The 24,828-nt window shown below is 42.2% G+C and overlaps 2 protein-coding genes across 2 annotated transcripts in view; both read right to left on the bottom strand.

The window, feature by feature from the left end:
* Positions 1 to 586: 586 nt before the first annotated feature.
* Positions 587 to 15,268, bottom strand: LOC134884184 (vasoactive intestinal polypeptide receptor 2-like). Its single transcript, XM_063912885.1, has 13 exons — positions 14,944 to 15,268; positions 11,076 to 11,175; positions 9,991 to 10,098; positions 9,663 to 9,760; positions 4,409 to 4,506; positions 3,849 to 3,987; positions 3,602 to 3,752; positions 2,952 to 3,012; positions 2,707 to 2,776; positions 2,413 to 2,504; positions 1,987 to 2,125; positions 1,809 to 1,850; positions 587 to 1,615 (listed from the first exon to the last, which is right to left on the bottom strand). Exons 1-13 carry the CDS (start codon positions 15,007 to 15,009, stop codon positions 1,442 to 1,444), a joined length of 1,338 nt encoding a protein of 445 aa, XP_063768955.1. The 5' UTR covers positions 15,010 to 15,268; the 3' UTR covers positions 587 to 1,441.
* A 3,871-nt stretch (positions 15,269 to 19,139) lies between these two features.
* Positions 19,140 to 24,828, bottom strand: part of LOC134883911 (disco-interacting protein 2 homolog C-like) — a 32,835-nt gene continuing 27,146 nt past the window's right edge. Inside the window, 11 exon segments of the mRNA XM_063912408.1 lie at positions 19,140 to 19,936; positions 20,047 to 20,170; positions 20,257 to 20,431; positions 20,642 to 20,716; positions 22,107 to 22,164; positions 22,246 to 22,289; positions 22,291 to 22,308; positions 22,692 to 22,862; positions 23,609 to 23,777; positions 24,148 to 24,278; positions 24,645 to 24,754. Coding sequence (XP_063768478.1) covers positions 19,684 to 19,936; positions 20,047 to 20,170; positions 20,257 to 20,431; positions 20,642 to 20,716; positions 22,107 to 22,164; positions 22,246 to 22,289; positions 22,291 to 22,308; positions 22,692 to 22,862; positions 23,609 to 23,777; positions 24,148 to 24,278; positions 24,645 to 24,754 — 1,328 coding nt within the window. The 3' untranslated portion in view covers positions 19,140 to 19,683.

Below are 24,828 nucleotides of genomic sequence, written 5' to 3'. Positions count from 1 at the left end.
AAGCGTCTACGTTGAGGTTGTAACGTTGAACTTATTAAAGTGGTTCGAATGCGTTGTGCTGATTGGTTAACAGGACAGGTTGGTTGGGGGATGGCCAATCAGGTGTCGTGTAGGCGGGATTATGTTCATGCTAAAATCTGCTCAAAAGCCAAAGAATTTCAAGTACAAGTACTGCTGCCATCGCAGTATAGATTGTATTTATGTGTGGTTAATGTTACATTTCACTGCCTTTTAAAGTTGTGCTTATTCTAATTTCTGTATTTAAACTACTGTTGGGAAGTGCATTCTACGTCAGTGTATCATATTCGGTAACCCTATGTTTTCAGGGTTGCTGTCCTTTGAGAAGCAGTAGGCTGTCTCCAAAAATGAAATTCTTCACGAGCTCTGTGATGAATGTTCCAGTTGAGCCAAAAGGACATTTTATATTGTTGATTTAACTTCTTGGGAGATTTTCTCAACCCATAAATCATTTCTTAGTTTATCAGATCTTAAATCACCAAATTTGGAGGTAACATAGTTTAGACTCTGAAACGGTAAAAGCAGAATAAAGAAATAACCAACACACATCATTAAATTAAAGAAAAGGTTGATTGCGGTAGTCAGTTTAATCCATGCAATACATCCACAGAGTAGGCTACTGTATGTCAGAGCATACTTTAGGAGGAAAAACAAACATGGATTCAGTCTCAATAATAAAAGTATTTATACATAAAACATATAAAGTCACAGGTTTACAATTTATGCAAAAGCTTATAAGACTCCTTTGCCCTCCTGTACATAAACATGAACACATTCATGTATTTTGTATTGGAAACTACTGGATCATTTAAAAATATTCAAATATATGAGGGTCCCAAGTAGATGCGGCCTCATTTTCAGAGGTCACGTTCCAAAAAATGCAGACACATCCTTATTTTCTGGTTATTAATTCAATAAAACAATATATTTCTAATACGTTCATTTCTTTCTGGGTTGTTTAAATGTTCTCCGTTTTGAAGGCTTTTTCATAACGATGAAATCCAGAGTTATTATAAAGGTTTATTGTTGTCTTCACTGTAACAGATGATATCCTCTCCCGGACATTTATGGGATTACTTAGAATAAAGAGGTGTGTTTTGCCTTTTATTGAAAATCAACCCAAGTATTTTGAAGCGATTGTCTTTATTTGCAACGTTTCTTCAACGTTAAATCAAATGAAAGAGGATGCAGGTCTACGTTCCGCTGGATTTCAGGATGCACTGTAACATGTGCCCTATGCAAAATGAGATCAGGAGGCACACAAGACGTCCTTTGCTTCAGAAACTTCTGCAGGAAACGGGTTCAGTCCCTTCAGTGTCGAACGATATGTCTATAAGAATCCTTGAGTGAGAGTTTCATCAGATTAACTCTGAATTTAATCTTCAGTTCTGAATGTCTTTATATAAAACAGTTTTTCTCTCGGTCAGAGCATCGTGGTCTCGGTCTGCAGGATGGACTGAGCCCGAGAGTTTCGGGGGAAGTGAGCAGAGTTTTCAGTGCCGTTTCGGCTCATGGACATAGCATGCGGCCGGTAGTCCTGCCCCACGTAACGCTTGAGAGATAAACTCCTCCACGTCCTCCTCAGCTCGCCCTGGACCTTTAGATACATACACCAAGTAGATTAGTTTCTGTGAAGCAGATCATTTCATGTTTAATGTTAGTGTGTGTGTGTGAGAGAGAGAGAGAGAGAGAGAGAGAATGTGTGTGTGTGTGTGTGTGTGTGTGTGTGTGTGTGTGTGTGTGTGTGTGTGTGTGTGTGTGTGTGTGTGTGTGTGTGTGTGTTGGCTCACCTCGCTGTTGAGGAAACAATAAAGGACAGCAACAATTAAGCCCTGAAACACACACATACACCACTGTAAGTTATTTTGCATCATAGCATAGTTTTGTACGTTAACTTGAAAAATGACTTATTCATAAGGCTTCACACATAAAAGCTCAAATGAATTAAATCCTCTGAGATTAGGTTACCTGGAAGGATCCGAGGGCGAGGTCAAAGAAGATCTTGATGTGATTCATGGTTTTGTCAGTCGGCTCCATCAGGTAGACAAACACTACGTAGTTTACTCCAAACAGAGGGATCAGCAGGAGGGTGGACTTAGCCAGACGTCTACAGAACACAAGCACACTCACAAAGTTACACACTCAACATATACAATCAATGTTTGGTTAAATGTATTGCTATTGGCAATATTTATGATGCAGTTGTTTTGGTTAGTGAAAGAGCAGAATTGTGTTCCAAAAAATGTAGGATATTGTGTTTATTTTCAAGACACAAACATGTTTAAATATCCAATCTTTCTTATTCCTTTAGCTTTATCTTTGCCAATAGGATCTCAAAGATGGCTGCCAAATGGTTCCCTATGTTACCTGAAAGCCCTCTTAAAATAAATGTACCTGTATTGTGATTGCTCATTTCCTCCGACATCAGTGCAGCGCAGTTTCTGCACAAGGATGCGGATGATGCTGATGAACAGGATGAAGTTGATCTTGTAGACAAACACGAAAGAAAGCGAGACAAATCAAAACCTTCTAGTAAATAAAGTTTGTTTTCCAACTCCAGAAAGCTCAGGATCCTAGTGCTTTAGTGGACAAGGACAATACATATTGTAGAAGCAAGATACTAAAATAAATAAAGACAAAAACTCAAGTTATAACCTCCTTATATGAAGATGTTGGTGCAAAACTCACAATGACTGACGCCATGATGGGCCAGTTCATCAGCCGGTTAGGGATAGGGTTCTCATTCATCTCCCAACACCTGAAAACAAGACAAAGTCTCTATCTTCTACCCTCCTCAAATGATTATTATGATGATAATAACTCATTGTAATTTCATGTAGTTCTATCCAATAAGGTTTTTCTACATGTTTCCTTTAATCGTGTCTGCAGTTAAGATAAAGGCCACTAGAGGCTGACAGTCGTCACAGACTCACCTCGTGTCCTCCAGGTTAATCCTGCATATGATCCACGCCACCATGAAAACAAAAGGGATTCCTGAGGGAGGAGAGGAGAGAAAGTCTGTTCAGACTCTCAGTCTGCACAACCTCACGAGGTGCCAGGCAGGAAATATGACATCTTCACACACACACACACACACACACACACACACACACACACACACACACACACACACACACACACACACACACACACACACACGTACAGTAAACATCTGGAGCTGAATGTTGATGCATTAGGGAGGAAGTGTTGGTAAAGTGGTGATGGATGGTGGAGGGAGGAGTAGCATGGCAGCAGAATGGACCTGAGCCAACACAGAAGAGCCAGGAGAATGTGTCTACCACCCGACCTCTTCATGAAATACATCAATCTGCTGATATTCTTATTACAATATATTTGTATGCCGTTGCATGGATTTAACAAAGAATATGTAAAGTGTTTATTTGTGAGAATAAGAGATGTTGGTGTGCAGATTTGGTTACAATCAGACTTTCTCCCACTGTTGATATTTACAGTTCATATTAAAATAATAGAAAGAGTTGAACACATATTTTCCAACACTAACAAACGCCCAGGTTGTATAAACTAAAAACATTTCACAGCTCCTGTTTGTGGTGCAGCGTACCCCAGCCGATGAGCATGTAGGTGGAGAGGCGGAAGGAGTAGCGGTGGATGACAAGCAGCAGTGTGTGCAGGTACAGACCCTCCACCAGCAGCCAGAAGAAGTTGGCCATGATGAAGTAGTTGAAGAAGACAAGACTGGCCTTACAGCCCACCTAAAACAACAACAACAACAACAACAACACTTTATTAGCATAAAATAACAACAATAACACTTAATATAATGCTGTGAATGTGGTGTGTGAGGTCACCAGCGAGGGCTGCGTGCTGCAGTCTGTGTTTTGGTTGTCTGAGAAGAGCAGCTCGTCTTTAACGAGCACGGCGGCGGCCCGCAGCATGAAGGACAAAAACAAGTTCAGATGGATGAAGTTCCTCGTGCAGTGGAGCCTCCTGTATGCATATAATACACACATAGAAATACACACATGGGAATGTGGAGAAGTGTGTTTACAGAGGGTGTTGTGGTGGGAATCCAGTGAGGGATGTGCTATCTGAACACACTGATAGCAGCTGAGGGAACAGCTAGAGTTGATCCAGCATTCATCCGCCTTCACAGCAAACTCTAATCACCCTGAGAGCTTGGCGTGTGTGGAAACATGTGCGTTTAACAGTGTTTATATTTTATATCCACAGTTATCCTTTATATAATACAAGTGTGTGTGTCTTTTTTTTCCCGCCGTATATGGAATTATAACAAGAGGTGTGTGTGTGTGTGTGTGTGTGTGTGTGTGTGTGTGTGTGTGTGTGTGTGTGTGTGTGTGTGTGTGTGTGTGTGTGTGTGTGTGTGTGTGTGTGTGTGTGTGTGTGTTACCTGAACAAGCAGATGATGATGGTGCTGGTGAGCAGAGTGATGAGGGACAGGCTATGGCCCAGAGTGGAGAGGATCCTCACCACCTTGTAGAAGATCAGCTGCTCACAAACACAGGAAACACATTGAAGGCAAATGTACAAATAAACAATTATTAGATTGCACTTTAATTACATATAATAACCATTTTGTATCCTTTGAAATCGACAAACATATAAGCATGTTAATTCTAACGACTTAATATACTGTACGGTGTTTTAATGGATAATAAAAATGGAAATACTAAAAGGCACACCTCCAGCAGTACTGGTCATGTTAACTGGTTGTGCGTAAGGACAATTACAGCCACTGGAAGGCGCTACTCTCTATCCATCTATTATTTCATCCACATATTAAATAGAGAAATCGCTGTCTGCATAATTATTGTTTACACCTCCAACAAGTAAACAAAGCTGTTGCCTGGTAACAATAACATCAGGAGCATTGTGTGTTCTCTTTAGAGCTGATGATGAGGAGGTGACGGGTCAACCTGCGACCAATCAGAAGCAATTATTCTCTGTGAGTATGGCTCCTCCTCACGCCTCTGAGGAAGTTTTCTAAAAAGTACTTTCTTAGCATGTTAGATTAAGTAATGATCTTTAGATGAGTTCATGTTAATTCCTTTTTCGAAATAAAATCTGATTAGCACCAAAAGACAAACACATCTCCTCAGCTCAGCCATCTCCAGGCCTGTTTCCCACACAGCGATACATCTGGGAGACGTATAAGACATCATCAACATCACTCACTGAGCTCCTGGTGTCTCATGTGTCTTTTTACAGCGAGGAGCGGCTCTTTCACAATAAAAGCAGGGTCAGGATGAGACTCTGGTCCATTTCAAAACGGCTCTAAAACAAGCCGACACACAGAGATGGATCTGGACTTAAGAGCCTTGAATTACTGCCTGGTGTGTGTGTGTATGTGTGCGTGTGTGTGTGTGTGTGTGTGCGTGTGTGTGTGTGTGTGTGTGTGTGCGTGCGTGTCGGTGCCTGGCGTTCATTGCTCTCTCATCATGTATAAACAACATTCCCCATGCCTGACACCATCTGGCAATAAACCGGACATTCACACACTCTCTCTCAGTGTATACATTTTGACATGCATGAGCTTGTTCCCTTTAACACACACACACACACACACACACACACACACACACACACACACACACACACACACACACACACACACACACACACACACACACACACACACACACACACACACACACACACACACACACACACACACACACACACACACACACACACACACACACACACACACACACACACACACCTGTTGCCCCCCTTCACTCACTATTAAAGCCACAAATTGAAAGTCATTCTGAAACACTTTTTTTAACTTCCTCCACGTCTTCACTTAAAGCCGCAGAAACCTGTTTAGAAGCTGAGATATTGACCTATCCCTGCAATAAATAAATCCCTACATGCAAAGTATTCATGTCAAAGTTTAAGGTTGTTTACTATTGATAGTGTGCACTCATTAAATCTCATCTGCTGCACCAGGACTGTGTGTGGGGACCTGGCAACATCAACCCCCCGCCACGACTGTCACATTTTAATTAAGACATTGCACACAGCACATGGTATGAATAAAAATGATACATAGAAGTCCCCTTTCAATAACACATCTTGCACACTTGTAGTAGTACGCTCTATCACCTGTAATGTTCTATACTGTGTTTCCTATAGATACTCTATAGGTGTTCATCTTTCTACTGTTAATATGTCTATAGTACACAAGATTACACACGTACTGAGACAAGCATATACATATGACGGATACTTTAGTATATACAGTATGAACAGTATTTATGGGTATCAACATAATAAACCGTAGCATGGATATTGAATGCACTATAGAGCTGGTATTAATAAGGATAGCTATATGGACACATAAATATAAATACACTGTAGAACGTATATCTGAAAATAGTATAAATAATATGTGTATGCTAGAGAATATATCGCCAGTTTATTTATTTTTAACTCATGAGCAATGCCTTGTAACCACGCTGCTGTAACCAAAGATTTCCCAATTTGAGATTCATAAAGTAAGGAAAAAAGGAAATTCCATTGGAGCAGTTTTAGAGAAGAAATAGATTTCAGTTATTTTTCCACCACTCTCTGAGTACACACACACACACACACACACACACACACACACACACACACACACACACACCAACAGACAAATATGTGAGGATACACAGACAGTGGCAGCCTGGCATCAGAGCCTCATTCCTGTAGGTGATTCTCAGGCCCGTGGCTGCGGGATGATGACCTGCCGGCTGCAGCCACATTTCCTTCTATGTCCAAACACACCTCCCTCCATAAACCGAGGCCCGCTCCACCTTTCTGTCTTCCTCTCTGACACCGCAGAGTTGAAGTGATGCTCAACTGCAGGCTGAGCAGCTTCATCAAGACAATCGTGAGAGACAACGGGGGAATATTAGCGTCTACAGAGCAAAGGCTAAAAATTCACACAGCATTTTCGACCAATATCTAAAATAAAAGGCTAAATTATTCATAAAATGTAGGTGAAATACAAACAAATAATCCATATGGCTGACAGATGAGCCTTACTATTGTTTTGGAGATTTCCTGGACACATTTTAATCTATTTTTTTAAAAGTACACAAGGATACATGGCATCGTGTCATGCCTCCATTGTTTGAGTCTACATGTGTGAACGTGTGTTGATTTAAATATCTTCTGTGATCAGAAAGGACAGTCTGCTGTATCCACAGTGTGTGAAATGTGCGTATCTGTGTGTGAGTGCCAGCGGTGACGTCTGGTCTCAGCTGAATGTTCTCCAGACGGAAAACCTCTGTCTCTCCAACAGGAAACAAAAAGAAGCTTCAGTGAGAGACAAAGAGCGGGAATCCCACACCTGAGGGCTCTGGAGAGGATCAGTCCAGCTGTGTGTGCGTGTGTGTGTGTGTGTGTGTGTGTGTGTATGTGTGTGTGTGTGTGTGTGTGTGCGTGTGTGTGAGTGTGTGTGTGTGTGTCAACATTCATCTTTATGTTCTACTGTTTTCGGTCATGGTGCTCTATGATAATGCACGTGTTGGTGTAGAAGTGAGTTTATGACTGGATAAATGAGACTACAATGAATGTGTGAGAGCTTCTACATGAGCGTTTGATATCAGCTGTCATAAGAAAGCCAATCAGCTGTCACTTAGATCCCCTAATGGCCGCTTAAGGGACGTCAGCCGTCAATCACTGTGAAAAATATAAATCTTGCGAGGTGTCAATTAAACTGTGACACGACGAAGGAATCCACCTGTTTTTCTACTCGCAGAACAACAGACAATGAGCGAGCGCTGTGTGGCCTGAACTCAGCGTGGACTCAATAAAGGTTTCAGGATGTTCCCGTAAACCTGCTTATTTGAAGCTCAATATAAACCAAAGGGTCCTGGAATGCAGCTGTGAGTACAAGCAATAACAGGGACGGTCCGAAGATAAGCTCCGTGGCATCAAACAGGACGATATACAACATGCACATTAAGACTGTAGAGGACACTACAAGGACATGTTTGCAGTATTCCGTCACTCTGAGGTAAGAGAGATTCTCGATTGTACCTTCAGAGGAGGGGGGGATTAGAGAGGAGCTGAAGCACCCAGCTGCAGCCGCTGAGAGTCTAAGCCAGCGTCTCGCCACAACAACATGCAGCTGCTCTCCAGCAGTGAGGAAGTATGGAATATAAAGCCCAGAGTGAAAGGATGGAAGACTAGATTAGGAGCACACTGATCCCTTTAAATAGATTCTGCATTCATAGACAAGAATAGTTAGAGTAGTGTTTACCAAAAATAACCTCTGTGCTCAGGTAGCATACCTTTTAAAGGAGTCTACTGGGTAGTATTTACACACAATCTGAATTATATTGCATCTATTTTCTTATGGTTTCAAAGCAGCCACTGCAACAAGTAAGTATGTATTTAATAAAGGGTAAGAAGTAATACCTCGTTGTTAAAATACTCTGTTACAAGTAGAAGTCCTGTATTCAAAATATGACTTTAGTAGAAGTACAAACGTATCATCGTCAAATTAGGCTTTTTTATTACGACGGAGAAGCTGGTTTCACGGTGGTCTGAGGAGAGAGGAGGACTGTCAGCAAAAACTCTCCTTCCTTTCTGCTCTCGTCTGATCTTCCTCTTCCTTTATCTCTGTCAGCGCAGACGCAGAGATGCTAACACTAAACTGAACATATGAAATCAGTCCTCTTGCTTCACCACAACCAATCAGCTCTGAAAACGTAAAAACTAGATCTGATTATCGGAGCGACAACAATAGGTTTACACTTCCTCATTTGGTGGCTTTTATTTAGGTCTGTTTGTCACTGTAAAACCAATACAGGCTTTAGTCTTAATAGACCACTCCCTTGAAATTGCGGTGTGAATGCTGACAGCAGAAATGCAGAATGCAACTTCTTGGAATGTGCACAATCTGTCTTAATCTATTTTAAATTAGAAGATGTAAACGTGGTCTGTGGTCTGTGGTTGTGCTGCTGCTGTCAGTAGGGCACAGACATGATCCACAAACTGATCTGCACTTTCAGCAGCTTCTGCTCTCCGTGTAGCATTTCCCCGGTACACTTGGAAACTGTTGTGAAACCAAACCCTGAACACAGCTCTTTTAGTAACTGTTTGTACTGATTTAACTGGATGCGTTACGGTCTAAACTGTATTACCTGTCATTAAGCTGTTATTTTGGGGCTGTGTTCAGATCATTTAAAATGTATTTTATTCATCTACCAATATTCACTAAACCAGGCCTTCTCTCAAACACCCACGTGCCTGATCAGGTTGCCTCTAAAATCTATTGATGAGATTGAAAGCTTCAGGATTGCAATAAAGTAGAGATTACTTTGACAAATGAAGGATAATGTTTCCAATGATGAATAACACATTCCAGTTGGAACCCCTTTTTGCAGCTAATCTTAACGGTGCATGCGGGGACTTATCGTAAGGCGGTTTCACACAGTCAGTCAGGGTTTCACAATGAGACACCACTGAAGTGTGTGCAGCAGCTCCACAGTGGAGATCAAACTGAACACACACATCTCAGATCAGAGGATCTCCTGCACTGCACACACACACTCATCCATCCATCATCAATATCCCACTGCACATGCACAGTACACACACACACACACACACACACACACACACATCTTCTAGAAAGAGAGACTCACGTCGCTGGGTTCATCAGTGGGGGGGGACCAGCAGGCGACGGAGACAACGGGGTAAACATCAGACCAGCCTCTCTGTGTGCAGTTCCTGCTCAGATTACCTGACACACACACACACACACACACACACACACACACACACACACACACACACACACACACACACACACACACACACACACACACACACACACACACACACACACACACACACACACACACACACACACACACACACACACACACACACACACACACACAAAGTTAGAACCTTGAACAGTTGATAAACCTTGAAATACATTAAGGTCAGATACGATGTTGTTGGACTTACCGTTTTTTCCAAACAGGCGCAGGATGGGGGAGGGGCAGGGGAGGGTCCTCACCTCATCGAAGACCGCGTTCTGCCAACAGGAGACGTTGTCCCACTCGCCGAGACATCCTGGACATACACACACATTAGAGGTATAAAATAGACCCACAACTTCTTGTCTGGCCGAGCTCCTTGTTTCAAACTCACTGATCTCCTGCCAACAGTAAAAAGCAGTAGAGTCTTTTATTCACGCCGTACCAAGAGTCCAAAAAGTAGAAACACAAACATCAAACTTTACTTTAAGTATAAACAGTACCACGTGAAATGTTCGACTTCTATCACTAGAGATAAACACAAAGTAATGACGGTGATGTTTAATGGGAATATCTGATGGTCCTTTAAAATATGATTTCTGTGTGTTTCTCACACACACACACACACACACACACACACACACACACACACACACACACACACACACACACACACACAGGCGTGAGAAAAAACCCACAGTCTAAAAGCTGCGAACTAAACAGATAAATGCTCTTTATAATCACTGTGGTTAAACACTGAGGCGCACACGACCTTTTGGAAAAATAGCGTGTATGTGTGTGTGTGTGTGTGTGTGTGTGTGTGTGTGTGTGTGTGTGTGTGTGTGTGTGTGTGTGTATATGCGCTTCCTCCGGAGTACTTGGCCTGAGAGGTAAATAAATGATTGATAGGGAGTGTGTTGCAACACAGGCTGAATTGTATCAAGGCACACCCTCCTCTTCAAATACTCTAAATGACCTCACACAGACACACACACACACACACACACACTCAAACACACAGACACAGACACAGACACAGACACAGACACAGACACAGACACACACACACACACACACACACACACACACACACACACATTGAAATGTATCCGTTTGCAATTTGTTTTTTGTTGTATTCCCACAGATACCAGAGCGTTTATCACCATTAAACCTTCTGTCCGGTTTAACTGATGTTGACTTTCAAACAATTCCTTCTGTGTGTTTGTTGAGTGTGTGTGCGTGCGTGCGTGCGTGCGTGTGTGTGTGTGGGTGGGTGAATGTGTTTGTGTGTACCTGTGCTTGCAGGCGTCTGTGTCTGCAGTAGCGTCTCGCACTCTTTCTTGGCTCTCTGCATTTCCCAGTGGAACTGGCAGTGAGGAAACTTTCCATTAACCTGTCGGGACGAGAGGAAATAAATATTAGGAATATTATCTGCATCGTGAACGAGCCTCAGCGTCACTCAGAGGATCAGACTCTGGCTCTCTGTGTCCCGGGAACACGTTTTCTAATCTGTAGCTTCTTCAGGAGGATTCATGGGGGGAACTTTAGAGAAATGTTCCCTTAAATGTACTCTACCCCTCATTTAAGCATTTCATACTACTGTTTCACTCAAAGAGGCCCTATTATTTGAGGGCCAACACTGGCACAAGCTGTCCTGATCCAAATTCAAATATCTAAAAAATTTGCATCCGGACTTGGGCCGGAGCGAGCAGAGTGTGTGACACTGAGCCGTTACTCACTGCGGTTAAAGACTTAAAATAAAATACAAATGATGAAAATGGAGCTGCAGATGCAAACCAAACGAGTGCAGCTGGTTTACAACTATCCATCATCCCATACCATCATAATACCAGAGCCAAGTGTGTGTGTGTGTGTGTGTGTGTGTGTGTGTGTGTGTGTGTGTGTGTGTGTGTGTGTGTGTGTGTGTGTGTCTTAGTACAACCGACGGTTACCACGGAGACACACTTAAATTGAGTGTAAACAAAGGGCAGCTTAACAATCTACTGAAAGAGAAACACTCAAACAAAACGAGCCCATGTGTCAACTTTGACTTCGATGATATACTGAGTGTGTGTGTGTGAGTGTGTGTGCAGGGAGGTCTGTTTATACTGAGATACACTGCCGCTCTCAGCAGTTTTTCAGACCCGTCAGTGTGTTTACTGTATATCACACACACACACACTTCAAGATTTCGTTATTTCCTGTGAGTTTGCAGCCGATCAAATTCTTCACATTTCAGGACCGTGCTGAAAATGAAGGTTTTTCATTGAACATGTGGAGGTTTTGTTTCTGTATGTTATAATCCTTGCAGGAAATCACTCAAACATCACCTCAACATGTTGGAGTTGCATTTACGACTACTTTCTGTTCACATTTATTACGAAAAACTGTTAATTTGCACACAGGTTAATCAACAAAAAGGGAATCATACTTGATCCAAAAGAGATGAATTCACTCATTTATTATTGATTTTTGGATCAGTAATTCTGTGAAATAATACATATTTTTGTAGTGTGCTTAAGGTGCCAGTGGTAAACTGATATCCAGGGCTTTCACTTGAATTTTAAAACAGCAGCGCACAGAAAATCAAACCCTGACAACAATCAAATGTACTAATGCCGGCCGTCACGGGTTTAAAAACTCACTTCCAAATTCTGATTGGGTTCACGTCTTCTCTGTACTATGAACTAAAAGTGGCTAATGGAAGAGAATAAACCATGTGATTTATTAAATCCACCAAACAACATAATCCCTATCATCTCATGGGCTTTGATGCACTCAGTACACACAGAGACACACAGATCAATTACGGATTTCATGTTCTGGATTAAACCGAACAGAAGAACAGTTGCAACCCTGAATCTCATTTGACCTCGACTCCATCCAAAAAAACCACAGATTAGATTCGTTTCGCTCACCGACAATAGTCTCTCAAACAGAAAAGTAGAATCTATTTTTGGATGGATCGCCTAATAACACACTGGCTGCTCACATATTGCTTTGGGGGAGCTATCATGGTGTAATGGAGACAGTGAGTGAGCTGTGCAGACATTTCTACGTGGTTTAAAAGTAAGAGCTATTCCCTCAGGAACTATTCAGCGATTATATCATCAAAAACATCTTTAAAAAGGCTTCATTTCGGACCAAATATAGCACACTGTTCTCCTAGACATGTCTTCATCCACATATCTGTATATGATGCTCACTGGAACATGAACAGGACATGTAATGGCCCATAAAGAATCCAGCTCATCAGCTGGTCTTTCAATAGGAGGTGTAGCTGAGACACAGTGTTAAGAAACTTCAAGTCAATATATTATAGGTCTGAGATATGAACATGCCTCTGAAGTGTTTGGCTCTACAAAGCAAACAGATAGCTAAACCCCGCTTTTTCAGCCCTGTTTCCAAAGTGCTGATTCTGTGTCTGTAGCTTTAAATGCTAATTAGATGCTGCCGGCCTAATTGGCTAATGGTTGCACAACCCCAAAAAACATTGTGACAACACAAAGTGACCAAATCTGATCAGCTCATCTTCAGACAGCTTTGTATTCAGATGGATCAGGACAAAAACAGACAGAGGCTTTTTTTCCTGAATCTTTCCGAGTCTCTAAACACAGAGGGCACACATGTTGATGTTGACATGAAAAAGTGGATTTTGCATTAATAGGTGACCTTTAAACTGAATGCTAACCGCGCTGGGCTGAGTGGCCCTCTAACATCAGGTACTCCTCACTCCTCTCCTCTTTAAAATGTCTTTAAATGTAACAAACAAGTCATGTTGCTCAACGTGAGGCGTTCACCGACTTCACTCTGTCGCACATTCATACTCAAGATAACAGTCTGCGGCTAAACATTTAAAAAACATTGATAAACAAAGCGTGAATCAGTGAATAACAGGGCAGATTTAATACGTATGCATGATTAACTAAATTACTTTGTGATGTGTTAGGATGTAAACTATTTATATTGTATGCTGTTGTCATGCGGCCTCACAGCAGCAGGACTCTACTCTTGGTTAGAATAGGAAGAAGTCATGATCCTTTATCATAAGTATACATATCTACTGTAACACACACACACACACACACACACACACCTGATATACTTCTTTACTGATTGCACAAATCTGGCATTGTGAAATCTCTTATCCGAGGGGGAAGTACAGGTGATGTATTCACAGGGGGAAATATGCGTTTAGGTGGATTTTGTATAATGTTTATTGTGGTTTTTGGTTGCAGACTAAACCGAGGTTAACTGACCTCACTGGTGCAAAACAGCAACACGGTCACAGCCTGAATCAGCCTCAATCACAACCTTCTGCTGTTAAGTGTTCCCTGAATGCAACATTACAACTTTTTGGTGCTTTTAAAAAGGCAAAGTGCAACAAAATGTAGGAGTATAAATCTAAATAATTATATTATATATATGAAGATGTAAAGTCCAAAGACTCAGAACATACACGCTTTGTATTTGTTATTGTTTGATTTGTTATAAACAGCTGTTTAAAATCTTAAATGAGTGACTTTTCTCCTCCTCAATTGGGTTTTCAGACGGTGGCGTCATCTGAAGTCATGTTTCAGTTAATCCTTCACTTGAGATGTCTGCTGTTGCATGCAAACACACTACTGTAACAGTTCTCTAAAAGCAGATACCTTATATTAAAAATTAACTGAAGGTGCAAGGAAGCTGCAGAGTCTTAATATAGAGCATATGAATCAGACCTGATATTAAAAATTAAGCAGCAGTAGCAGCCAGAAGGTGGATCTATAATTAATGTGTTCACAGTTAAAGAATAGAGAACAGTGAGCTGTAGACTGTAAAGATATTACTGGTGTGTAAACAGGAGGGTTTGCAGGCTGCTGTTTGAGCTTTTTCGGTACTAGAAGACCTAAAATCCTGAAGGAATACGTTTCAGAAAGTTGCAACGAGTAGGGAAATACCAATAAATCAAGTAGAATGGGCTGATGGTATGGTATTATTAGGCTATAAAGTCAATTTAAGTGAATCAAAACCACATTTCTTTTTTAGATTAGCATGCTCAGAAATTATACTAACAATTTGAAAAACCATGAACTCACTAATTGGAGTGCTTGTATGCAGTATTTGATCCATATTTAAAACATTAAGCCAGGTTATAATAACAGTGATAGAGGAGACTGACCGTAAGGATGAAGCTGAAGCCCAGCAGGAGCAGAGCCAGCCGGTGCGTACAGCTGAGAGCCTCCATGGTCACATCTCCTCCGGCTCACCTGAGGACATCCTGAGCAGGAAGCCCTGCCGGGAAAATGCCACCACACTGATACCTGGGAAGTTTAGCAGTAAATGTCGACTGCAAATTAGTTTTGGGCACGCTGGTCTGGCAGCAAATGAGACCTCCTCGAACCAAAATCACCCAAAACTAAATGACCACCTGAATTACTCAAAACAGAAGGGTATCCCTGATCTCCGGGGTGCGGAGTGGCACTAGGGCGGTGGTCCGGCTCACTGTTCACTTACAAACAAGTGCGCGTCCCCGCCACACGCTGTCGCTGAGGACACCCCGGACTGATGCGCGAGCCCGCCGAGCTTCCTCAAATTGTGTGCGTGCGTGTGTGTGTGTGTTAATATGGAATAGCAACAGCGACACCGTGTGGCTGTACCAGGTAGAACACTATATGTAGTTGCAGTGTTTTAAGTTTAGTTTCAAAACACATCTGATACAAGGCCCTCAAAGATGGCCCTGAAGCTTTTTAAGTATCATTTACAAATAAATCCTCATTAAAATGTCCCTTAAAAACCCTTTAGATCATAAATATCAAAGACAAATTAGCCTTTAACCCTCTATGGGACTAATTAAGGAAATTAACTAAAAAAATTTAATGACCTTTGATTTTAAGTGTATTAAGGCCTAAAATAAATTTCCTATGCTCACTTTCCCAAATTGACCTTTGACCTTTATTTTGGGGTATCGTCATTTATAAATGACTTTGTCCCATTCGGGTATATATTTTTCCATGATTTCTTAATGTAAAAAACAATTGATTAAATAACAATGGCTTCATTATCCATGAACACATTTTATTGATAAAACACTTAAAAAATTTCATTTCAGAATGATTCTTGAACCATAATAATTAAAAAGATATATGCAAATTTGTCCCATTAGTTATGAAACTGAACCAGGCAGTTCTTTTTTGGTGTGAAGCACAGGTGAACGTCACATTTGCTGCACTTCACTCTTGTTTGCCCTGAGCAGTTGCCGTACTTGCACCTGCCTTGTTTTTCCGTATAGTATGGCCAGTGGGCAAGGCCATCTTTCCTGACCTCCTCTTGAGGGCATGATTCCCTCCTCTTAGCCAGTCCACTGACTGGTTGAATTTTTCCAACATGGAATTCAAAGTTGTATGCCATACCCTTGGAGTCACAAAGCACATACACCTTGTAACCCCATTTGTGGGGCTTTTTGGGGTTATAGTTTTTCAAATAACTCTTCCCTTTGAATGGGATTATTTGCTCATCAACACAGAGATGCTCTGTCAAAGGGATGCTTTTCATAGTCTCAACTGTAAAGTCAAGAAATGGTCTGACCTTGAAGAGTCGATCTTGGCCTAGATTATGAGGGCCCTCCATAGTGTTGTCATTGAAATGGAGGTTGGCTTTGATCTGTTCCCATCTTCTCATTGGCATCACCTCAGCAATTTTGTCAATGCGAGTGTGTGTCTGCCAGCACATGCGTTGTGCAGGTACACCATAAATGCCCATATGAAAGGCACAGCCAATGAACTGCTCCATCTCTTTCTCTGAACAATTCAGGGGTGCGTTCACATTGCTCTGTACAGAGTAGAGATTGGTCTGCTCTACAATGTGTTTGAAACACTCAGGGGAGAACATCTGCCTAAAATAATAGGTTGGGGAATGCACCCTTTCTGCTGTGGCCAGACGTATCTTCCAGGCAGGGACTGGGTAATGGGCACGGATCGCTGACTTCCACAACAACCTACGGCCTATCCCTGGTTGAAGATCCTCCTCACTGCCTGGCTCCTCATTCTCATCCTGTCCTTCATCACTACCATCTCTCTCATTGTCGCTGTCTTCCTGTTGCTCATTTCTGGGCTCCACTCTCACAACTACCTCGTCCTCATCACTGCTGGCACTGTCCTCACTGCCCTCAGGAATAGGCATAGCTGTCCCTCTCACTTTACCATAAAACTTGGAAACGTCCTAAGAAAGACGTATGAATAAATAGTTTGACCCTGCATCACAACAGTCGAATCTCCATCACAACAATAGAAACCATTAGGAACATTTCTTTCCCTTAATGGGACTTTGTCATTTATACATGACATGCACTTTTTTAACTGTTTTGAAGAAGGATTTGTAGATTTCCTTACATGAAATGACTAAAATAGTAAAACAACTGTTAGGCTATTTAGTAATATTTTTTTATTGGTGATTTATGTGTGTTTTATAGCTTAAAAATGGACTTACCATGATGCTACTTGTGCATGTGACCTAACATGTGCTCTTGTCTCCTGTACTTCCTTGTAACTTCCTTGTTGTCATGACATTATATAATCTTTGATTTTATTGGTTAGAAGGGATGTTAGGTGACACATTAAAGGTGCAATATGATTGGTTAGAGGCTTGTGTTATTTTTTAAAGCTGTTTTTTGAAGCGTCATTTATAAATGACGAAGTCCCATAGAGGGTTAATGCTTTTTTCTCTCGACGCCACTCTTTTTCTGTAAGTTTATTGAACTTTATTAGTGCAGATGAAAGGACAGAGGATAAAAACTGAACCCAGCGTCTGACCCCACAGATCAATCAGTCTTTTATGACCTTAAAAGAAACATAACTTTGTCGGGAAAGCTTTCACTGAGATACAGTCTGAAATTAGAAGCAGAAAAACCAAATAAAGGAGAAAAAGTTCATAGTTAATCATGCAGTGTTTGAACGTTCTTATTGTGCTCGTTTCTGACTGTTTATCCATTAGCTGTTATGAGCCGTCCCTGCATTTCTGTAAACATTGTTTGCATGTGTAAACGTTTTTGTTTATAGACATTAAAAATAGTGAGACTGAGAGCGCTGGAGATGCGGCCAACAAAACCAGATGGACTCTGGGAAAACTGAGAGAAACATGAGAGGTAATGTAAATACTGTAAATCCTGAGTTAAACGATCAAATGATACATTCATGTTGCACCGTCTTAATTTCCCCCATACTCATTAGTTCTTAAATCTTGATTTCTTCAAGTAAATAAAAGAAACCTCTTGTGTTACATGTCTCGAAAACAATTGTTGGCTTTAAGTCTGAAGCATTAATGAAAACCAGGCACATCATAATCAAATAAAATAATAAAAACAAGTCGGAGTTTTAGCCAATCAAAGCACTTTATTGCACTGTATAGTGTGACTGTGAGCCAATAGCAGGCTCTTATAAAAGTGTCATTTAATCTTTTTATCATGTGTACAAAACAAGTCACACACACTTGTACCGTACAAAATCAACACTATTTACATACAATATACATACACACCTAACACACACACACCATGCAGGCTCTCTCCCATCAAGTCCTTCAGGTTTCTGATGGGATTTTCCTTCTTGTCTGACATCCTCCACCACACACACACACATTCTCACACACACAGGGACTGAAACATGACCGCTACGCTGCTACCAACAAACCCAAACTGCTCTGTTAGCCAAACAAGCGCTAAGCAACTTCTGATATGCATAAAGTTTCTCTTTTCTTCTGATAAAAAGACAAAACAATAAAAGACGAGCGATGAGGCGATGTGTGTACCCACAGAGATGTAAACAAATGCTTATGAAATATCTTCAATACATTTCTCTATAAAACCTGCAGCGCCACTGACGGTTCCCATTAGGTGTGGATTACTACACCTCACGCTGATAAACTCTTCCCATAAAGTCCCTTAAATAACTACAATAGTCCCTCTTTAATATTCACACAGTGCATTTCGCTTCTCCAGAAACTTTGGACTACATTTCTCCGGTTTACTGCGAGCAATACGATGAGAAAGGAGGATCATTGTGCACTTTCTGCTGCACTTCTGTTTAAATCTTCTTTGAATGGATACACATTGCACGTATATGGTTCTTAAATTCTTGAATCATTGCATTTATTGTGAGACTTTGCTGAAAAAACATAAAGTTATTTGGATGTCTTCAGTTTGTGTCTCTCGTTTCCATCATTTATTTTTCCTATTTCTTCATCTGACCATAAAATATGCCCCGTAAATCACATTAAAACTATGTCAAATGTTCCTGTCAGACATACATGATGAACACACACACACACACACACACACACACACACACACACACACACACACACACACACACACACACACACACACACACACACACACACACACACACACACACACGGTGCAGGTGGAGAGAGCTGCATATAGGGGCTACTATACCTCTGTGTTTTAGGTACCTCTCCATATAGATTATTATGTCTATTTACAATATTTATATTTTTACAGTTCTCTGGCTGCCCCTGTTCTAATTGAAATATTACTTTTTTCCCGATCGACCAGTAAAACATGATACAGACTTTTATATTTTTATCTCTCTATTTTACCTCCTAAGCTCTCCTAAAAACGGTGTGAGGACCGACACAGTGTTCCCCTAAGGCTTTCTACAGTGACGAGCTCCCGGTAACGGCCACGAGATTGAGCGGGGGTGTAAAAATGATCAATCAATCGGCACAACACGACTTTAAAGAAAAACGACGACGTAACACCACACCATATGCAGGTTCAAAAATACAGTACATCTTGATTCTGGGAAATAAATGAACAACAACGGCGATATGCACGGCATACACACGCATGCTTGCTCACTCCTGAACACACACACACACACATTCTCACACACACACACTCAGGCTACATGTTGTAGGCCACGTAGATGGGGTCCAGCTGGTCTTGAAGGAAGCCGTCGCGGAGGTGCATGCGCTGCTTCTCGCCGCGGGAGTTGATGGGGATGACGCCGATGTCCGTCACCACGACGACGCCCACGATCAGGTAGTGCTCCTCCAGCACCGCCTTGGTCACCATGGGAACCAGGTCCAGCGCCTCCTGCTCCGAGCCCTCCAGCTCCACCACCACCACCAGCAGGTTGGTCCAGGGGAACACGGCGCTGGGGAAACAGAGTTCTCGTTGATTTTATCGGACAATATGAACAGAGCTGAAGGCTCCACTTCCTGTCTCTGTGTGTTTGCTGCTCGGTGGCGTGCAGATGAAACCTACCACTCCATGATGCTCTTGTGTGCGCGGATGACGGAGGTCTCGATGTCGATGGGATGGTACCTCATCCCCCTCAGCTCCATGGCCTCCTCCAGAGCCCCCACCACGAACAGAGCGTCGTGCCTCTCTGTTTGGAGGAAGAAGGAGACATGTTGGAGTTGGAGGCAGAGAGAACGAGCCGAGGAGAAGAAGGAGGCAGAGAGGAGAACTAACCTCCGTTGGCGTCGGTGAGCTCGGTGCGGCGCAGGAAGCCCAGGTATCCCGTCCTGGCCCACACCGTCTGGGTGTCTCCGAAGCTCAGCCTGGAGTTAAAGTGATCGCTCTGAAGGACCTCCTCCCCGTACCCGCTGTAGTAACCGCTGCCATTGTGAGCGCTGTGCACCCAGATCTGCAGGACCAGAGAGAACAGGTACATTTTTAAACTGCTATATTAAAACACTCCATCATTTAAGCTTTGATAAAGAAATAAGGCGGGTAATAACTAAATATTTAGGACAAAAGACAGAGGAATGAACTAAGTTGGAAGACAAGGGAGGTGGGAAAAGAAAAGATGGATACAGGATATGAAAGGAAAAGCTATGGGTTGGTATATGCTGACCTCTCCCAGGTGGGAGTCTCCCAGCGGCCCTTTGGTCTCGGGGTTGGCGATAATGATACGAACTCCGGGTAGGATCTGAGGAAAACAAATATAAAACAGTTGCTGTAGTTACAGCTTTGATTTCTGCTTGAATAAGACTCCAGAAATAGAGCCAGCTGTTTACTTAACACCCGCTTCACAACTCCATCACTAAATCAGACGGATGTCAGAAACACAAGCGCAGTTAATTTCACACAAACAGAGACACAGAAAATCACTCAGGAAGCTTTAAATAGACGGACGTATTGACTGGTAACAATTTTCTCCTCCCACATACAGTGAGTCAAAGTAAAGATCGATGCCCGGCCTGAAACATGACGTCTCTGTGTGTCAATGTGGAGGAAGGAGAGACACCAACGTCTCCTCAGGCTCCCAGAAAAGAGCCGTCATGTTTCTGCATGTGGATATAAAGTGCCTCTTCTCTCAGATCAGCACTGTTTCAAAGCATCCCTCAAACAGAGGCTATTCCAGGTGATTTCATCTGTTCAACATGAGTTCTTTAGGATTTAATTGAAGTAAAAGAAAAGGAAAACAACAACAAAAGAGGAAAAGATGCAAAAAGAAAAAGAAATAGTAAAGTCAAACTATTTAAATATAAAAAGACTAAAAAGAGAAAAGTACAAAAAACACCAGAGAAATAAAATACCAAAAGAAAAGGAAACAGTAGAAAAACAACAAAAAGTAAATGAAAGGAAATGAAAAACTACAAAAATTAAATGAAAAGGGATGAAAAACTACAAATGCTTCAGGAAACATAAAGACATCTGAACAGGATAAATAATCTTGGTCAATTTGCAGTTCGTCAACAGATTCAGGTGAGAAAAAGTTCTGGAATAAAAGGACTCAAACGGTCCTCTCCTTTATCTCAGGTTGATTGATTTATATATTTAGATTTTCCAGCTGACCTCGCAGAAGGGGTTCAGCCAGTTGCTAAGAGATCTGTAATGAAAGTGAAATAAGTGCTGCTCAGCCGTCACATGAGAACACTGTCATTAAGTCCTGCGGATGTGAAGTGGTGCAGGAGGACTCCGTGGAGGACCACTCTGCTGCAAAAACTGGATTTCCATAAACTTTTTGAGTGAAAATATGAAGAACTTGTAGAAGTTATTGTTAGATGAACGTTAAAAAAAACATCCTTCTAGCAAACCTGCTGTCAGTTCTGTTATAGATGTCAATGGAAGTAATTAGAAACAAATGTGGGAGTAGCATCACGTGGTAACCTGGACGCCCCGACGTGTTGATTATAAATGTCCTCTGTAAATAAACTGGGTGAGTCAGATACTGCAGGTTCCTTCACCCTCTGCCAGGATCTGGTGAGTGATTGTGATAATTAATAATTATCTACAAATCAGGAGTTCAGTGTCTTTGGAAAAAAAGCAGAACGCTATTTTCCCCCAAATTGACTTTAAATATAAACCACTCTCACCTTGCCGGACTCCATTAACGGCAGACTGTGAGGAGAGCCTCTCTCCACCAACCGAACCCTGAAACACACAAATGTCACATGTTTGTACAGAAGAGAAGGATTAAAAAGAAACTGAAGCTGGGAGTAAACAAGGTGGTACCTGTCATGACGCAGCGCTCTCATGTCCACATACACAGTCGTGGGGATCCGGTCCTGACGTGCCCTGCAGCCAATCACAACGCAGACACAGTGAGCATGTGATCTGACACATTTCATCTGACCTCCGATATAAAGCACGTTCAAATGATAAACTACACCATGTTTTTGGGGTGCTTTCTTATTTTTTGCTTACAATATGAAAGATTTACTGTGAGGTGGTTTTTCCAAGAAAGAAAACACAGTCTACAAATAACCTAGAACTTTATCGTTGCTCCGAAATGACACAATCTAATTCAAAGTTGGACATTTTGGAGAAGAGCACGTGACTGTCGTGCAAATAGCAATGTAAGATTTTTGACACATAGATTTAGTAAACTAAAAGAGTAATTCAAATATGTATTCTGTTCCGTTGTGTTGCTCAGGGCGCAGCAGCAGCAGCGGTGGTACCTGCAGGCAGATGGCCAGGTTGACTCTGCAGCCGAAGGCGGTGCTGACAGATCGAGGGTGGAGTCCGAGGTCTTTGAAGAGTTTCGAGAAGGAGTGCGTGAGCGACATCCTGGGCCTCTCCTCCGCCACCACCACGCAGGCCCGGACCCGGGACAGGTCCAGACCCCGAGCCTGGAGAAGAGACAGAAACGCATTTTCGCAGCTGATAGAGGACTGAAGGGATTCTCTGCATCATTTATCTTGACAAGCTTTTTACATACATGTTTTTTATTATAACATAATGAAAACCCGGAACAACAGAGAGACCAAAGTGTAATCTCCTGCTGTCAAACGTTATTCTGTTTTTCAGTGAATAATAACTGACTCCTCTTCTGTAGCTTTAGAAAATCAATAAAATAAAACCGTGTTTCAAGTTTTTCAGGAGCTATCAGTAGAGTAGGTGTATGCTTCACTGCTTTATGCCAGTGATACTCCTCAGAAGTAGAGAAATACTGAGGTATGGGTAAGTTCAGATCATTTCTACTTCTCTCTCTGCACTCATCCTTCAGTCTCCATGGAGACTTAAAGAAAGAGAATCACTAAAATTAACTCTGCTGTGACCAATCAGAGGCGTCGGTGACTTCAGACGTGTCCTCAGGCTGCGCAGACGGAGACGCTCTGAGTTTATCACTGATGAGCCAGAGGACACATGTCTCTGCAGCGCGGTGAGTCAGTGATACAGCAGCACAGGCTATATCTGAGTGTTCAAGTGCACTGATGGAATTTGGGAAAAGGGATCACCAGCCATGAGACACATCTCTGACAGGTTGAACTGGCCTTAGAATGTTTCTAGTAAATGTCCTGTTGATTGAGAAAGGTTTAAATATGTAAATACGTCTTTGTGACTGGACGTGTTGGATGATGAGAGTGTCTCTGACCTTGAGCGCCTCGGTCTGCAGGCCGAGTCCTTTGGTGCAGAGCTCCATGACGCTGTAGGAGCAGAAGGTGTCTCGCACCCTCAGCTGGCTGACGGCCAGCAGCCACAGCGCCGGGTTGGACTCCAGCTCCACCGGGGGGATCAGGATGGACTGGTGGCCAGAATACACACTGCAGGAAACAAACACACTTTCTTTTAACGCTTACATTAAGCATTCATCTCAGAGATCGAGGTATATTTCCCAGAGAGCCAAAACCCCGGACATTAATCTTAACAATCTGGAGTTTTTTGTTGCTTTAAAGTCATTTAGGGTGAGAGAAACTTCTCATAGCGAAAGTGATTTGCAGTGTGCTTTATTAACACAGCTGAGGATTTCAAACTAACAGACCTGAGATCTGGAAGCTGGGTTTGAAACTTCAAGGATAAAATGGCAGTTCTTCTTATTTAAGGTTACATTTCTGAATAAATCGTTATGAAACAAAACGACAAAAAGTAAAGTACACTTAAATGGTTTAAGTGGGGGGCGGGAGAGACACAGACCTGCAGAGACACCACAGCACGAAGCCGAGGCCGCAGTACGGATCCAGACAGATGGCCACTTCTCTGGACGGGTACAGCTCACACTGCAGCTTCACCGAGCGGCAGAAGGCTCCAACGGCATTATGGGACATCTGGAGAGAGGTATGGAGGAAAGAGAGACATGACCACACACACACACACACACACACACACACACACACACACACACACACACACACACACACACACACACACACACACACACACACACACACACACACACACACACACACACACACACACACGAACAAAGGCAGACAGATGGAGCGTTAATCTAAAAGAATCATGCTTCATTGTTCATGTTTTTTGAGGAAGCACACACTGAGAGGTTGCAGATGTTGATAAAGAAAAGGGGAAAACAGGCTGTAGATAGATTTTAGAAACAGAAATAAATAGAATAAAGAGGGAAGTCTGTAAATGTTGTTTGTTCGTGTGAGTAGGGGTAACTGTGAGCTGACCTGAACTCCGGCCAGCATGCCAGTGGTCGACACGCTGAAGTCCAGATAGGCCAGACCGTCAGGGTTGGTGGGCTTATAGAGAGCGGGGGGCTTCTTCTTTGGCAGGTCATCTGCAGCGCGCACACACACACACACACACACGCGCAATTTTTATCTTTCATTTCAGAAACGCTGAAGCAAAAGG

Source organism: Eleginops maclovinus, chromosome 21 (genome assembly GCF_036324505.1).
Source record: "Eleginops maclovinus isolate JMC-PN-2008 ecotype Puerto Natales chromosome 21, JC_Emac_rtc_rv5, whole genome shotgun sequence".
NCBI classification, from domain to species: Eukaryota; Metazoa; Chordata; class Actinopteri; order Perciformes; family Eleginopidae; genus Eleginops; species Eleginops maclovinus.
This window is presented reverse-complemented; position numbering and strand designations above follow the sequence as displayed.